The sequence below is a fragment of the Zophobas morio genome, unplaced genomic scaffold, assembly GCF_036711695.1.
Source record: "Zophobas morio isolate AGI-343-1 ecotype UQ-CSIRO unplaced genomic scaffold, CSIRO_AGI_Zmor_V1 ptg000021l, whole genome shotgun sequence".
In the NCBI taxonomy this organism is placed as follows: domain Eukaryota; kingdom Metazoa; phylum Arthropoda; class Insecta; order Coleoptera; family Tenebrionidae; genus Zophobas; species Zophobas morio.
The window spans coordinates 19,679,546-19,698,163 of NW_026972126.1; the positions used below are offsets into that span (position 1 = coordinate 19,679,546).

General features: G+C 29.1%; 1 protein-coding gene across 3 annotated transcripts in view; it reads left to right on the forward strand.

Moving 5' to 3' along the window:
• Window positions 1-498: 498 nt before the first annotated feature.
• LOC135132239 (G protein-activated inward rectifier potassium channel 3-like) overlaps window positions 499-18,618 on the forward strand; it is a 34,337-nt gene continuing 16,217 nt past the window's right edge. Inside the window, exon 1 of one of the 3 annotated variants that reach the window (XM_064060257.1) lies at window positions 499-884. In XM_064060257.1, the coding sequence (XP_063916327.1) occupies window positions 664-884 (221 nt within the window). In that variant the 5' untranslated portion in view covers window positions 499-663. Of the gene's footprint in view, window positions 885-17,340; window positions 17,908-18,618 lie in introns of those variants that run through there. The other 2 variants (XM_064060259.1, XM_064060258.1) reach the window with 2 other exon arrangements.

An 18,618-nucleotide genomic window follows, 5' to 3' on the forward strand; every position in this document is an offset into this window, starting at 1 on the left:
AGACTACTGTTTTCAGCGAGCCCGTGCCTTCAATCCGTACTAACCAGAACCGATAAACTTTAACCTCTGACACCGCATGACGGAACTAAACCCCACTTCCTTCTTAAAAATTAAAATATCAAGATAATCGACACCATCTCATCATGTAGGAAACATTTAACTCTAATCAAACGAAATTGCATTTTCCGCCTATTACGCGAATTGGCTTATTGCTTTGGCCTTAGCCCCAACAAAATCACTAGCGACTTAAATGGTCGTAGAGAAATGCGAAAATGTAGCTACACCAATTAAAAAAAATTAACGAATCGGTACCACAACCGCTAATTTAGTTATTATGCTGTCAAGCGCTTCCGCTTTTCTATTTTTTCTACAATGTTTTAATTTTTGATAAACTGTTGTTGTTGTTGACCCTCGCAGCCGCGGACACCCAAGTACCCTCCATCCGTCTCTCTTTAACTATCAATTTAAGACAATAACTCGGTACTACAGTGTAAGCGTAATCTCGACTCAGGTGGAACGCCGTTTTAATCCCACCGAATTAACTAAACAAATAATAGCTCGTGTCGTGATAAATGCCAGTGGTTTTTGAATGCGTGGTACTAATTAGTACTCGCGATGTGTCGGTGTTAAATGGGCCGTCATCAGTGAAAGTGTGGGCTTGTTATGGCGTCCGGGGGCCCACAGAAGCTCTTCTTCAAACCGGGTACTATCGAAGAGATGGAAGAGGAGGAAGTGAGTTCGGATGGGCAGCCGAAATTTCGGATTGGGGGCGATTCGCCGCTTCTGACGAGGAGTCTGGGGCACTATTCGGCCCCCGGGATTTCGAGTCTGGCGAGGATTTCTACCTGTAATAGTTCTTTAACGCACGTGCCTTCGGGTTCCAGGTGAGTGTTGAGAAATTGGAAAAATTGGGCTTGCGAAATTGGAGCGACGGCCTTCTGTAGTACCAGATGAGATCATTGTTTCTTATGTAATGGGTTAATGGTGAAGTGAGGCTTCATAATTAGTGATGGTGGATCAAATTGGAGATGAAATTGCATTGCCTAGAGGTTGTTTCACTGGTTTATAAAATGGTGTACATACTAATAATAATAATCATTTATGTAAGTAATGCTGGAAATGGTACTTGAGTCAATAAGAAAGAAGTTTATTTGTTTTTGTTTATTTTCTCTCACATAAAATGTTATTTTTACTTTTCGGTTTGTTCTATTCTAGTGTTTGTATAAAATAAACGAGAAATGGAACTAGAAACAATCAAATAATTAACAAAAATTATCAATCTTGTGGGTCGACTGATTTTCTTGGAACAATTTTTTTTGTTTAACTAAGAATTAATTGTTTAACATACTTTTCCGCTTTTTGATTTTTCAGTTTTTCGATTTTTAAATTTTAGATTTTAGAATTTTTATTCTTGTGATTTTTTGGTGTTTGGATTTCTCCATTTTTCATTTTACGATATTTTAATTTTTCTGAATTTTCAGTTTGCCGAGTTTTTTGATTTTTCGATTTTTAAATTTTTCAGTTTTTAGTTCCCCAATTTTGGATATTTCGTTCAATTTTGTAATTTTTCAGTTTTTTTCTATTTTACAATGTTTCGATAGTTTAGTTTTGGAATTTTTTAGTATTTCGACTTTCGATTTTTTGAGTTTTGGATTTTTCGATTCTTTGACTCCCCAATTTTTTAATTTTTCGATGTTTCGATTTTTCGATTTGTCGGTTTTTCAATTTTTTAGTCCTCAACTTTTCGATTTTTCAATTTTCCAATTTGTTAAATTTTCGAGTTTGGATTCTCGATTTGTTGATTTTTCAGTTTTCCGATTTTTTAATTTTAGATTTCAGATTTTTTATTTTTCTGATTTTTTGATGTTTGGATTGCTCCATTTTTCATTTTACGGTATTTTAGTTTTTGCAATGTTTTAAATTTTCGATTTTTCAGTTCTTCAATATTCTTCAATTTTTCAAATTTTGACGTTTCTGAATTTTCAGTTTTCCAAATTCTGAATTAATCTATTTTTTTATTTTCCCATTTCTCGACTTTCCAAAGTCTCGATTTTTCAGTTCTTCAATTTTTCGATTGTTTAGATTTTTGATTTTTTAATTTTTTGATTTTTTAAGTTTGTAATTTTTCGACTTTGCTTCTTTGACCTTTCGATTTTTCAATTTTTCAGTTTTTTAATTTCTCAGTTTTGGATATTTCGTTCAATTTTGTGATTTTTCAGTTCTTCGATATTCTATAATTTTTGCAAATTTTGACGTTTCTGAATTCTCAGTTTTCCAATTTCTGAATTAATCTATTCTTTTATTTTCCCATTTCTCGACTCTCCAGTCTCGATTTTTCAGTTCTTCAATTTTGCGATTGGTTAGATTTTTGATTTTTTAAGTTTTGTAATTTCTCAGTATTTTAAATTTTCGATTTTTCGATTTTTCAGTTCTTCAATATTCTTTAATTTTTCAAATTTAGACGTTTCTGAATTCTCAGTTTTCCAAATTCTGAATTAATCTATTTTTTTATTTTCCCATTTCTCGAATTTCCAGAGCCTCGATTTTTCAGTTCTTCAATTTTTCGATTGTTTAGATTTTTGATTTTTTAGTTTTTCGATTTTTTAGTTGGTGATGTTTCGTCTTTGCTTTTTTGACTTTTCGATTTTTCAATTTTTCAGTTTTTTAATTTCTCAGCTTTGGATATTTCGTTCAATTTTGTGATTTTTCAGTTCTTCAATATTCTTTAATTATTGCAAAATTTGACGTTTCTCAATTCTCAGTTTTCCAATTTCTGAATTAATCTATTCTTTTATTTTCCCATTTCTCGACTCTCCAGAGTCTCGATTTTTCAGTTCATCAATATTTCGATTGTTTAGATTTTTGATTTTTTAGTTTTTCGATTTTTTAAGTTTGTGATTTTTCGACTTTGCTTTTTTGAGTTTTCGATTTTTTAATTTTTCAGTTTTTTAATTTTTCAGTTTTGGATATTTCGTTCAATTTTGTGATTTTTCAGTTCTTCAATATTCTTTTTAATTTTTTCAAATTTTGACGTTTCTGAATTCTCAGTTTTCCAAATTCTGAATTAATCTATTTTTTTATTTTCCCATTTCTCGACTTTCCAGAGTCTCGATTTTTCAGTTCTTCAATTTTACGATTGTTTAGATTTTTGATTTTTTAGTTTTTCGATTTTTTAAGTTTGTGATTTTTCGGCTTTGCTTTTTTGACTTTTCGATTTTTCTATTTTTCAGTTTTTTAATTTCCCAATTTTGGATATTTCATTCAATTTTGTGATTTTTCAGTTTTTCGATTCTTCAATTTTTTTCTTCTATTTTCAATTTTTCGATATTTCAATTTTGGAATTTTTTTAGCATTTTGACCAATTGATTTTTTGAGTTTTGGCTTTTTTGACTTCTCGATTCTTCGTCTCCTCGATTTCTCGATCTTTTGACTTTTCGATTTCTCGATGTCTCAATTTGTTACTTTTCGGTTTTTCGATTTTTCAATGTTTCGATTTTTGAATTATCCGATTGTTCAAATTTCCAATTTGTTAAATTTTCGAGTTCAGATTCTCGCTTTATTGAGTTTTCAGTTTTTCGATTTTATAATTTTCGATGTTTGGATTTCTCCATTTTACATTTTACTATATTTTAATTTTTCAATGTTTTAAATTTTCGATTTTTCGATTTTTCAGTTCTTCAATATTCTTTAATTTTTCAAATTTTCACGTTTCTGAATTTTCAGTTTTCCGATTTCTCAATTAATCTTTTTTAATTTTCCCATTTCTCGACTTCCCAAAGTTTAGATTTTCCAGTTCTTCAGTTCTTCAGTTTTTCGATTTTTTAAGTTTGTGATTTTTCGAATTTGCTTTTTTGACTTTTCGATTTTTCGATTATTTAGTTCTTTAATCTCCCAATTTTGGATATTTCGTTCAGTTTTGTGATTTTTCAGTTTTTCGATTTTTAAATTTTAGGTTTTGGAATTTTTATTTTTTTGATTTTTTGATGTTTGGTTTTCTCCGTTTTTCATTTTACGATATTTTAATTTTTCAGTGTTTTATATTTTAGATATTTCGACTTTTCAGTTCTTCGGTATTCTTTAATTTTTCAAATTTTGACGTTTCTGAATTTTTAGTTTTCCGATTTCTCAATTAATCTTTTTTTTTACCATTTCTCGACTTTCCAAAGTTTGAATTTTTCAGTTCTTCAGTTCTTCAATTTTTTCGATTTTTCAACTTTGCAGTTTTAAATTTCCCAATTTTGGATATTTCGTTCAATTTTGTGATTTTTCAGTTTTTCGATTCTTCAATTATTCTTCTATTTTTCAATTTTTCGATATTTCACTTTTGGAATTTTTTTAGTATTTCGACTAATTGATTTTTTGAGTTTTGGATTTTTCGTCTTCTCGATTCTTCGACTCCTCGATTTCTCGATCTTTTGATGTTTCGATTTCTCGATGTCTCAATTTTTTACTTTTCGATTTTTCGATTTTTCAATGTTTCGAATTTTGAATTATCCGATTTTTCAAATTTCCAATTTGTTAAATGTTCGAGTTTAGATTCTCGCTTTATTAAGTTTTCAGTTTCTCGATTTTTTAATTTTTGATGTTTGGATTTCTCCATTTTACATTCTACGATATTTTAATTTTTCAATGTTTTAAATTTTCGATTTTTCGATTTTTCAGTTCTTCAATATTCTTTAATTTTTCAAATTTTGACGTTTCTGAATTTTCAGTTTTCCGATTTCTCAATTAGTCTTTTTTTTATTTTCCCGTTTCTCCACTTCCCAAAGTTTGGATCTTTCAGTTCCTCACTTCTTCAATTTTCCGATTTTTCAGTTTTTCAGTTTTTTAATTTCCCAATTTTGGATATTTCGTGCAATTTTGTGATTTTTCAGTTTTTCGATTCTTCAATTTTTCTTCTATTTTTTAATTTTTTGATATTCCAGATTTGGAATTTTTCAGTATTTCGACTTTTCGATCTTTCGAGTTTTGGATTTTTCGACTTCTCGACTTTTCGACTCCTCGATTTCTCGATGTTTTGATTTTTCGATTTCTCGATGTCTCAATTTTTGAATTTTTAGATGTTTCGATTTTTCGATTTGTCGGTTTTTCAATTTTTTACTTCTCGGCTTTTCGATTTTTGAATTATCCGATTTTTCAATTTTCCAAATTGTTAAATTTTCGAGTTTCGATTCTCGATTTGTTGATTTTTCAGTTCCTCGATTTTTAAATTTTAGATTTTAGATTTTTTTTTATTTTTTGATGTTTGGTTTTTTCCATTTTTCATTTTACGATATTTTAATTTTTCAATTTTTTAAATTTTAGATTTTTCGATTTTTCAGTTCTTCAATATTCTTTAACTTTTGAAATGTTGACGTTTCTGAATTTTCAGTTTTCCGATTTCTCAATTAATCTTTTTTTTTATTTTCCCATTTCTCGACTTACCAAAGTTTGCATTTTTCAGTTCTTCAGTTCTTCAATCTTTTGATTTTTCAGTTTTTAGATTTTTTAAGTTTGTGATTTTTTGAATTTGCTTTTTTGTCTTTTCGATTTTTCAGTTTTTCAGGTTTTTTAATCTCCCAATTTTGGATATTTCGTTCAATTTTGTGATTTTTTAGTTTTTCGATTCTTCAATTTTTCTTCTATTTTTCAATTTTTCGATATTTCAGTTTTGGAATTTTTATTAGTATTTCGATTTCTCCATCTTTTGGTTCTTCGATTTCTCGAGGTCTCAATTTTTGAATTTTTTGAAGTTTCGATTTTTCGATTTGTCGGTTTTTCAATTTTTTACTTTTCGGCTTTTGATTTTTAATTTTTTCGATTTTTTCATTTTTGATGTCCATTTTACAATTTATGATATTTTAATTTTTCAATGTTTTAAATTTTCGATTTTTGGGTTCTTCAATATTCTTTACTTTTTCAAATTCTGACGTTTCTAATTTTTCAATATTTCGATTTGTAAATTTTAGATTTTAGAATTTTTATTTTTTTGTTCTTCAGTTCTTCACTTTTTCGATTTTTCAGGATTTTGATTTTTCAGTTTTTCGATTTTTCAAGTTTGTAATTCCTCAATTTTTGGATAATTCGTTCAATTTTATGATTTTTCACTTTTTCGATTCTTCAGTTTTTCTTCAATTTTTCCATATTTCAGTTTTGGGCTTTTTTTGAGTTCCGGATTTTTCAATTTCTCGACTTTTTACTTCTTGGATTTTCAATTTTTCGTTTTTAAAACTTCAGATTTTTCAATTTTTCGACTGTTTTGTACTTCGATTTCTCAATTTTTCAACTTTTGTATATTTTAACTTTTCAGTTTTTAAAATTCTAGGTTCTAAGTATTTTTTTTTTCGGCTTTTCAATTTTTCGATGTTTCGAAATATAAATGGCCAAAATCAAAAAACCGAAAAGTTAAAAATAGAAAAATTGATAAATCGAAAGACTGGAACATCCGGATCTCCATAAACCGAGATCTCAAAAAATTGAAAAATCGAAAATTTAAAGATCTGGACAATTGAAAAATTAAAACATAGAAGAACTGAAAATTCGAGAAATCGAAAAATTGGTTTAAAAAACGAAAAACTGAAAATAAAAAAATAAAAAACCGAAAAATTGAAAAATCCCAAAACTGAAAGAAATAGTCAAAAACTGAAAAATGAAAAAATTGCAAAATTGAGAAATCGAGAATCCAAAAAAGTAAAGCCGAAAAATCGAAAAATGGAAGAATTGAGGAACCGAAAAATCGAAACTTTGAGAAGTCGAGAAATGGGAAAATCAAAAATAAATTAATTGAGAAATCTGAAAACTGAAAATTTAGCACCGTCAAACCTTTGAAGAACTGAAAAATCAAAAAATCGAGAAATCGAAAAATCTAAAATTTAAAACGTTGAACAATTAAAATTTCGCAAAAATTAAAAATCAAGAAATAAAAATTCGAAAATCAAAAATTTTAAAATCGAAAAACTGAACAATAGACAAATGGAGAAATCGAAACCTCAGAAGTTGAGAAATTGAAAAATCAGTTAACTGAAAATTCGAAACATCGAAGAATTGGATAAATCGAAAAATTGAAAAGCCCAAAAGCAAAAAATCGAAAAACCGAGAAATCCAAAAATCGAGGAGTCGAAAGCCGAGAAGAAAAGTTAAAAATTACAAAATTGCAGAATCGAGAAATAGAACAATCGAAACATCGAAATATCTGAATTCGAAAAATTTGGAAAATTTAAAATTGAAAAATTCGAAAAATTGAAAAGTTGAAGTAAAGAACTGAAAACTCGAGAAATCGAAAAACTAGGAATTTAAAAATTGAAAAATTAAAACATCGAACAGTTCAAAAATTAAGAAATCGACATAAAACAGTCGAAAAATTGAAAAATCTAAAGTTTAATGAAAAAGTGAAAATCCAAAGAGTAAAAAATGGAGAAATAAAAAATCCAGGAGACCAAAAATCGAAAATTCGAAATATTAAAAATCCCAAAACTGAAAGAAATATCAAAAAAAAATAGAAATTAAATAATTGGAAAATTGAGACACCGAAATATTAAAAAAGCAAAGCCGAAAAATCGTAAGCTTAAAAAAGCCTGAAAAATTGAAAAATTCAAGAATTCAAGAAGTGGAAAACCGAAACTTGGCGAAGTCGAGAAATGAGAAAATAAAAAAAGAATACTTCAGAAATCGGAAAACTGAAAATTTAGAAACGTCAAAATTTGAATAATTAAAAAATCGAAATGTTTAGAAATCGTAAAACTGAAGAGGACAAAAATTGAAAAATTGTATCATTGAAACATAGGAAAACTAAGAAATCGAAAAATTAAAAAAATCGAGACAGAAAATTTGAAGAATGGAAAAATTTAAATCGTCAAAATGTTCAAGAACTTTGGTCACTTATTCTCAAACAAAAGTCGACTTACAGATAAATCGCTTAGAGACGATATTGGCCTGAGTGCCCTCTGGTCTGTAGATCAAACAAGTTCTCAAGCGACGAATTGAATTTCAATTTTAATAATCATTTATGGAGTGGAAATGGTCCTCAATCGAATGAGAAAAAAGTTTCCCTAGTCAAGTGACAAAATCATTCGAGAACTAGAGATTTTGGTGAACAAAATTTTTTCCACATTTTTTTTCGTTCATTTTCTTTCGCATAAAATGTCATTTTTGCCTTTTTAGCGATATCACGGAAAAAATAAACCCAAAAGTGAAATTTGTCAAAAAACTTATAGGGTATATTTTTACTCAATAGAAAGCGTTTTTATTTCAAAAAGACGTAATCTTATTTTATGTTTGGTGCTAAATAAACCAGGAATAAAAATAGAACCAATCAATTTATTGAAAAAAAAAATAATATTGAAGACCAATTTGGAGAAACTTACAAAAGTGCTTATAATTTTTTTACATCATGCGTCTGGAAAGATACGAAATGAGGACAAGGCGGACAGTTTCAAGAACACAGACGATTGTGATATGTTTTTATTTATTAATCTCATACAAACTAAACCCATTTTTCCTTAATTTAAAACAACATTTTAAGATTAATAGTAGTAGTACCTAATAGTAGAAGTGTGCTAAGTTTATCTGTAACCATATATAGCCTCTGACGACTAATTACAAAAACCCACCATCATCCAGTGATTTATACACAAAGTGTTATAAAACATGTGTATATAGACACCATTTTCGCTAATTAAGTACTTGACGTAAACTAATTACGAAAATCCGTAAGCGCGTAATCACGCTGTTTACGGTTGCACTTCATGGAAAACAATAATTTAAGGTTTAACGACATCTTTAGGTAAAGGTCGCGTGTAAACACTCGGTGTGACTGGTCACGTGTCCCTTCTTCGTTTTGTCACTTGACAAAGCGTTCTACTGTAGTACTTCAAGGTAGCCATCAAAAAATTGAAGATACGCTCGTTATCGTGGAGACATTTTTGTAAATAAAGGTGATGTAAGGGGGTTCTTGACCTGTTTGCAAATATATTGGATGGGTAAATAAACAATTATTTGTTGGGAAATAAGTAAATAACGTGGGGGTTTGCGTTTTTGGAGGAATTTTTTCGGTGAAGAACGTTGGTTGGAACTTGGGTGTTTTTTTTGTATCTAGACCACGCCGTAGATATTTTTTTTTATTATTTTATTTAAACGTAAAGGAACGTGATTTTGAATAAGTTTTCCCACTTTTGTGTTCATGTTTGGTTGGTATTTTTAATACTTAAATCTAATGACTGCATTACATATTTAATTTGTCAGTTAGATCAATTTTGCAGCACTACTCGATTATTTAATCGCAATTTTTGAATGTTTGCATTGCTAAAATAGAAAACATGATATAAGACGTTTAATATTTTATTCAAATTTGCAGAATATAGGTTTGAAAGTCGCTTCACAGTACGACAACAAACAAATTAATGTTTAATTTGAGCAAATATTTTATTTTTTAATAAAATTTTGATCAAAGGCCTATTTTGGGAGGTTGTCTCTCATTATTTTCTACCAAAAAATTATTAAACAATTTTTTACTTTATACACTGCTCAAATTTTGAAAATCATTAGTTGATAATAAACATTTTGATGTTTCTGAAATAATAATTCAATTTAATCAAATTAGCGTCTGAAACTACGAGTAATTTAAAAATTTGGAGCAATTTGAAATTTGGTCACGAAAAGTATGTGCCCTTTTTCAATTTTGGAAAAGATAGCCTACGAAAGAAAACTTGTGTAGAATCAATTACTAATTTTTGAACTAAACGGCAATATTTACTTTAATTTTCATCGATATTTTAAATTTCCCAAGTGTTAGCAAATTCAAAATTCGCTTTAGAATGTTTTTTATTTAATCGGTGAATTAATTAACAAAAAATGTTCAAAAAATGGGACGGGCAGTAAAACATGTCGCCTCATTCATTATTTTTTTAAACACCTTGTATAAGCAATTAAAAAATAATATGCATGCATTGATCAAAGCCAAATAAATACAGAGATACTGTTAATTATTTGGAATATTTTCACAAATTTAGTAAAATGTTTAGATTTTCAAAAATTGTGTAAATTTTTGAAATTTCCAAAAGTTCCAGAGTTTCCAGATGTTATAAAAATATCACTTTTCAGATATACCAAAATTCAACACTTTCCTCAGTGTTCAAGATTTCTAGGTGTTTCAGATTTTTCACACTTTCCAAATATTTCCAGATTTTCTAAAATTTGTAGACACTAAGAGTCTCTAAATTTTTGGAATTTTCTGAATCTCTGGATTTTTTAGAATCTATGACATTTATAATAATTTAATTTAATTTAAACATTTAATAATTACTAATTAAGGTAAGATTAAAGGAAACATTCTTCAGATTTTTAGAATATTTGTTTTGTTTAGAAGCTTTGAAATCTTTAAACTCTTTGGCATGTAAGAGTTCATGCGATTTTTTTTTCAAGTTCTAGAATAGTTGAAATATTTGGAACAAAATTTTAAAGATCGTTTTAAATTTGAGTCCTTGAAGGATTTAGAATCTTTAGAGTCATTAAACTCTATCCTCAGAATTTTCAGAGTCCTTGAAGCATTTCCAATCTTTGGGAATTTTGAACCCTAGAATTACTAGAAATTTTATAAAGTATAGAATTTTAACTTTTGAGTCCTTGGAGTCGTTAAAGTGTTCAGACTCTTCAGAGCGTTTAAAATCTTTAGAATCTTAGAGTTTTTAGAGTATTTAGAGTTTTTAATCCTTAGACTCTGTGGAACCTTTCCAATCTTTGGACATTTTGGACATTTTCAAATTAATAGAAGTTTTATAAATTGTAGAATTTTTAGAATTTCTAGGATCATTAATACCTCCAAGCTCTTTACAGTTTGTTCGGAATCTTTGGCATATTTATAATTTGCAATTTTGTAGTGTACGGAATCTTTAAGGTCTTTAGAAAGTCTATAGTTTTCAGAATCTTTGAAAGCTTTGAAACCTTTTAATCTTTTAAACCTTTGGTAACTTTAGAATATTTAAATTCTCTACAACCTTAAAATTGTGTAAATTTTTGAGTTTCGAGATTTTATATATGCTTTTTTTTATTTTTCGAAATTTCCATAATTTTAAAAATTATAAACATTTCTAGAATTTCCAGATATTTCAGATTTTTCAAATAGGTATTCTAAAATACACAAAATTCTCAGATTTTCAGAAATTTTTAAAATCATCAAGTTCCAGTTATGCCAGAAATTTTAAATTTAACCTTTTCCGAAATTTTCAGGATTTGTAGATCTACCATAGTTTTCCCATTTCTAACTTTTCGAATCTTTAAAATCTTTGTCATTTTAAGAGTTTACCTGATTTTTACGAGTTTTAGAATTTTTGGAATTTCTCTAGATCCTTTGAGTTCTTAGAGTCTTTAGAATTTTGAAAGTTTTTAGACTATCCAGAGCCTTTCAAAAATCTTTAGAATGTTAGAGTATTTTGAGTTTTTGGTCTTTAAATTCTTTAGACTCTTTAGAATCTTTCCGATTTTTAGATTTTTAGGATTTTCTTTATAGTCTTTAGAGTCTTTGAAGTCTTTGGAATATTAAGAGTTCAGGTGATGTTTAATTTTTTGGAATTTCTCTAAAACCTTTAGAATTTGAAACAGAATTTTAAAAATCTTTTTACTTTTGAGTCCTTAGAGCCTTTAAAATCTTTAGAATCTTGGAGTATTTAGAATGTTTAGAATTTTTAGTTTTAGACTTTTTAGAATCTTTCCAATCTTGTACACTTTAGAATTAGTTTAAGTTTTATAAAATTTATATTTTTTACAGTTTCCTGGATTTTTAATTTTTTTTTAAGTTTTGTTGGATTTTTCTTGCATTTAGATCTTTAGTGTCTCTACAAATCATAATTTCTAGGACTCGACTCTTTGGAACTTTTGAAGGTTTTAAATCATCTGAATCTTTCAAGCCATCGAAAATTTTAGTATCTCTAAAATCTTAAGATTGTGTAAACTTTTGGAATCTAGATATTTTATATGTTTTTTTTTAATTTTTCGCTATTTCTAGAATTTTCAAATATTTCAGATTTTTCAGATATTCCAAAATACGCAAAATGCCTAGAATTTCTGGATTTTCCAAAATTTCCAAAATTATCAGGTTTCAGTTATGCCAGAATTTTGAAATTCAACTTTTTGCGAAATTTTCAAGATTGGTAGATTTCCACTTTCTCATTTCTTCTAGATTTTCCAAAATTTATAGACCCCACGAGTATCTAAATCTTTGAAATTTTTTGAATCTCTGGAATCTTTACAATTTTTAAGATTAATAAGATAATAATTAGGGTGTTCAAAACCTCTTTTAATCTATATAAAAATTGAAATTTACAATTTTTGGATTTTTGGAATCCATATTTTCTTTATAATCTTCCGTTTTTTAAGAGTTCACGTGATTTTTAGAATCTTTGGATTTTAGGATTTTTTCTAGAACCTTTAGAATCTTTGAAACATTTGAAACGAAATTTTAAAATTTGTTTAACTTTTGGGTCATTAGAATCTACAGAAACTTCAGAGCCTTTAAAATCTTTAGAATCTTAGAATGTTTAGAATATTTAGAGTTTTTAGTCTTTAGACTCTCTAGAATCTTCAGAGTCTTTGCAATTTTTCTAATTTTTGGACATTTTGACCACTTTAGGATTAATGGAAATTTTATAAATTATAGAATTTTTAGAATTTCTAGGATCATTATTACAATCAAGATCCTTACAATTTTTAAAATCTGTGGCATTTTAATAGTTTATATAAGTTTAAAAATTTTTGGATTTTTGGAATTTCTCTAGAACTTTTGAGTTTTCAAGAGTCTTTAGAATATTTAAAGTTTTTAAACAATTCAGTATTCAGAGCTTTTAAAATCTTTAGCATCTTAGATTATTTAGAGTTTTTGATTTTTAAATTCTTTAGACTTTTTAGAATCTTTACGATTTTTAGATTTTTAGGATTTACTTTATAGTTTTTGGAGTCTTTGAAATACTTGGCATCTTAAGAGTTCACGTTTTGTTTTAAATTTTTGGAATTTTTCTAGAACCTTTAGAATGTTTGAAACATTTGAAACAGAATTTAATTTTTTTTTAACTTTCGAATCCTGATTTGAATCTTTAGAATTTTCAATTTTTAGACTCTTCATTTTTACCATTTTTTATTTCTATGATGATCCGTATTTCCAGGTTCTTGAAAATTTTTGAGATTTTGTTGGATCTTTCTTATATTTTGAACATTAGCATTTGAGTTTATTTGGAACCTTTAGTATCTTTTCAATTCGAAGTTTTCAGTGTATGGAATCTTAAAGGTTTTTAGAAAATGTCGAATCTTTGAAAGCTGTTGAACCTTTGAATTTTTCAAACTATTCGAAACTTTGAAATCTTTAGAATCTCTAGGATCTTAAGAATCACTGGAATTTCTATAATCTTTAGACACACATTTTTGAAATTTCTGAAATCCTTGTGGTTCTGGAAGTTCCAATTTTTAAACATCTGGAACCTGTGGAATCCCAGGAATTTTTTAAATTTCTGAATTATATGTATTTAAAATTTTTTAATTGCCGGCTTCTCTAGCAATTTTGAAATTTCTGAAATCCTTGTGGTCCTGGAAGTTCCGATTTTTACATATCCGGAATATATGGAATCCTCGAAATTTTTGAAATCCCTGAAACACTTTTAGAATTTTTAAATTGCCGGTTTCTCTAGCATTTTTGAAATTTCTGAAATCGTTGTGGTCCTGGAAGTTCCAATTTTTAAATATCTGGAACCTGTGGAATCTCAGGAATTTTTGAAATCTCTGAATTATATTTAAATTTTTTAAATTGCCGGTTTCTCCAGCATTTTTGAATTTTCTGAAATCCTTGTGGTCCTGGAAGTTCCAATTTTTAAACATCTGGAACCTGTGGAATTCCAGGAATTTTTGAAATCTCTGAATTATGTTTAAATTTTTTAAATTGCCGAATTCTCTAGCATTTTTGAAATTTCTGAAACCCTTGTGGTCCTGAAAGTTCCGATTTTTAAATATCTGGAATATATGGAATCCCCGGAATTTTTGAAATCCCTGAAACACTTTTACAATTTTTAAATTGCCGGTTTCTCTAGCATTTTTGAAATTTCTGAAATCCTTGTGGTCCTGGAAGTTTCTCTAGCATTTTTGAAATTTCTGAAATCCTTGTGGTCCTGGAAGTTCCAATTTTTAAACATCTGGAACCTGTAGAATCCCAGGAATTTTTGAAATTTCTGAATTATATGTATTTAAAATTTTTTAATTGCCGGCTTCTCTAGCAATTTTGAAATTTCTGAAATCCTTGTGGTCCTGGAAGTTCCAATTTTTAAACATCTGGAACTTGTGGAATCCCAGCAATTTTTGAAATCTCTGAATTATGTTTAAAATTTTTAAAATGCCGGCTTCTCTAGCATTTTTGAACTTTCTCAAATCCTTGTGGTCCTGGAAGTTCCGATTTTTAAATATCTGGAATATATGGAATCCCCGAAATTTTTGAAATCGCTGAAATACTTTTAGAATTTTTAAATTGCCGGTTTCTCTAGCAATTTTGAAATTTCTGAAATTCATGTGGTCCTGGAAGTTCCGATTTTTAAATATCTGGAATATATGGAATCCCAGGAATTTTTGAAATCCCTGAAATAATTTTAGAATTTTTCAATTGCCGGCTTCTCTAACATTTTTGAAATTTCTGAAATCCTTGTGGTCCTGGAAGTCCCAATTTTTAAACATCTGGAACCTGTGAAATCCCAGGAATTTTTGAAATTTCTGAATTATATTTAAAATTTTTAAATTGCCCGCCCCTCTAGCATTTTTGAAATTTCTGAAATCGTTGTGGTCCTGGAAGTTCCGATTTTTAAATATCTGGAATATATGGAATCCCCGGAATTTTTGTAATCTCTGAAATACTTTTAGAATTTTTAAATTGCCGGTTTCTCTAGCATTTTTGAAATTTCTTAAATCCTTGTGGTCCTGGAAGTTCCAATTTTAAAACATCTGGAACCTGTGGAATCCCCGGAATTTTTGAAATCTGTGAATTATGTTTAAAATTTTTAAATTGCCGGTTTCTCTAGCATTTTTGAAATTTCTGAAATCCTTGTGGTCCTGGAAGTTCCGATTTTTAAATATCTGGAATATATGGAATCCCCGGAATTTTTGAAAACCCTGAAATACTTTAAGAATTTTTAAATTGCCGGTTTTTATAGCATTTTTGAAATTTCTGAAATCCCTGTGGTCCTGGAAGTTCCAATTTTAAAACATCTGGAACCTGTGGAATCCCAGAAATTTTTGAAATCTCTGAATTATGTTTAAAATTTTAAAATTGCCGGCTTCTCTAGCATTTTTGAAATTTCTGAAATCCTTGTGGTCCTGGAAGTTCCGATTTTTAAAAATCTGGAATATATGGAATAATCGGAATTTTTAAAATCTCTGAAATACTTTTAGAATTTTTAAATTGCCGGTTTCTCTACCATTTTTGAAATTTCTGAAATCCTTGTGGTCCTGGAAGTTCCAATTTTTAAACATCTGGAACCTGTGGAATCCCAGAAATTTTTGAAATCTCTGAATTATATTTAAATTTTTTAAATTGCCGGCTTCTCTAGCATTTTTGAAATTTCTGAAATCGTTGTGGTCCTGGAAGTTCCAATTTTTAAATATCTGGAACCTGTGGAATCCCAGGAATTTTTGAAATCTCTGAATTATATTTAAATTTTTTAAATTGCCGGTTTCTCCAGCATTTTTGAATTTTCTGAAATCCTTGTGGTCCTGGAAGTTCCAATTTTTAAACATCTGGAACCTGTGGAATTCCAGGAATTTTTGAAATCTCTGAATTATGTTTAAATTTTTTAAATTGCCGAATTCTCTAGCATTTTTGAAATTTCTGAAACCCTTGTGGTCCTGAAAGTTCCGATTTTTAAATATCTGGAATATATGGAATCCCCGGAATTTTTGAAATCCCTGAAACACTTTTACAATTTTTAAATTGCCGGTTTCTCTAGCATTTTTGAAATTTCTGAAATCCTTGTGGTCCTGGAAGTTCCGATTTTTAAATATCTGAAATATATGGAATCCCCGAAATTTCTGAAATACCTGAAATACTTTTAGAATTTTTAATTTGCCGGTTTCTCTAGCATTTTTGAAATTTCCGAAATCCTTGTGGTCCTGGAAGTTCCAATTTTTAAACATTTGGAACCTGTGGAATCCCAGGAATTTTTGAAATCTCTGAATTATGTTTAAAATTTTTAAATTGCCGGCTTCTCTAGCATTTTTGAAATTTCTGACATCCTTGTGGTCCTGGAAGTTCCAATTTTTAAACATCTGGAACCTGTGGAATCCCAGGAATTTTTGAAATCTCTGAATTATGTTTAAAATTTTTAAATTGCCGGCTTCTCTAGCATTTTTGAAATTTCTAAAATCCTTGTGGTCCTGGAAGTTCCGATTTTTAAATATCTGGGATATATGGAATCCCCGAAATTTTTGAAATCCCTGAAATACTTTTAGAATTTTTAATTGCCGGTTTCTCTAACATTTTTGAAATTTCTGAAATCCTTGTGGTCCTAGAAGTTCCAATTTTTAAATATCTGGAACCTGTGGAATCCCAGGAATTTTTGAAATCTCTGAATTATGTTTAAAATTTTTAAATTGCCGGCTTCTCTAGCATTTTTGAAATTTCTGAAATCCTTGTAGTCCTGGAAGTTCCGATTTTTAAATATGTGGAATATATGGAATCCCCGAAATTTTTGAAATCCCGGAAATACTTTTAGAATTTTTAAATTGCCGGTTTCTCTGAAGTCAAATCGTAAAATGTTGTACAAAAATCTGGATTCCTAGGTAAAAATTCAACACGGTTTCATAAATTACAAGTGGAGAAGTATTTTATTTGATAAAATTTAAATAACATTTACTATTGTAAAAGTTTATGTATTTTGTTCAACAAACATGAAGTTGAAGTCCCCTGGAGTCTTTGGGATGAAAATTCCGCATTTAATTCTACTACAAAAATATATAGTGGGATAAATTACTTAAAATATCATCAATTCATAATATTTCTAAAAACCAAAAAAGCACAAGAAGATATATGATATAAGTTTTCTTCCAAAATAGCCATTTGGTGAAGAAGAGACTACACAGGTCATGCTTTCAGGAGGAGTTTCGCTACACTTAAAAATAAATCATCTTCTTTTTCGACAGCACTGAAACATTGCAGAATTTTGTGAGAAAAATTTTCACAGTAGCAAATTTCGCAAACCACAATCAATCATAGCTCGGGATTAAAACCATTAGCCCTTTATCATCAAATCGCCATTAAAGACTTATCACTTACTAGAAATTGGCAGCCGTGATTTACTATCACATTTCCTCCAAACCTCCGATAAGATTATTTACCTATGACACCTATCTCAGCGCACTCTCCCTCAACTTTCCGTCACGAACTGCCACACTATCACTAAAACCCCATTCCGAGTCCATCACTCTCACCCTGAATCATTGAAATTCAATCCTTAATCCACTTAAGCTGCATTGCACTCGTCCTAGCTCGCCATCTCTCTGAAAATGGAAGGCAAGATGTGCTGATAGCAAATAATACATCACCTCCTTAACCTAAACAAGATAACAAATCACGTTACTCGTCGTTGTCTCTTATTTAGGGAGATACTCCGCTTCTAATTTACAATTAATTCGACTGCCGCCGCTAATTGATGATAGCAAATGTGTGCAAATTATTACATTATTATTCAAATCCTGCGTTTGTTCAGCGTTTAACACTTTGTCCGTTTATAATGGGATTACATATAACTAAATAAATCAGTTAAGTGGTAAGTGCTCCTTAACAATGGACTCACCAGCGGAAGCCAACGACAGAAAATCGCTGATAACGTCTGGACACCCCTACGGGACGCCCGAGTTGACGCCGGGGATTTACTACTACCCCAAAACACCCACCTCGCCAACACCCAGCAGGTACAATTTTCAGCAGTTGAATCACGTTTAAATTGTTATCAAAGTTTCGGTTTGTTATTGTCGGGCTGGAATTTTTTAGAATGACGTTTGCCCGTTTTGTGTTTTAATAAAATGTGCTAAATTAGTGCTAAACCGGTTTTTAAATAAGAAAAGTAAAATCGGACTTGTTTAGAAGTCGCTAAAATTTTTTCAAAGTGTTTCTTTGTGACTTAAGTATGATTACTAAGTATTTGCGTTTTGTAAATTTGCTCGTTTTATCTGAGTCTAGCGGACATTAGATTACTTTTCCGTTTTTGGTCTACTAAAATTTGCACGAAAATGACTCATTTTTACATAACGATTGAAAAAAAAAATGTAAACCAACGATATTTACGACCTTTGCTTAACGATTGCATTATAGGCAAGCATCTTTGACAAACACACCTTGAACAAAAAATTATCACAGGAGATAAATTATGGTAGAAAGTGTCGTTGAGGTCTCAGTTTTGTCTTTTTTTTAATGATTTATAATTTTGCGACGTACGGATCTGAAACTTTGTACTGTTTTATCTGCTTAATGTACCATTTCGGGCAAAGAGCTGTGTTGTTTGGTGATCTTGAAAAAATAAATTTTCCATTTTGTTGAACTGATAGTCTACAAATCTTTCAGAGGACGATTTATTGAGTGTGTAAAGTGCACTAGATAAAGACAATTCTAGGACGAAGTCTCGT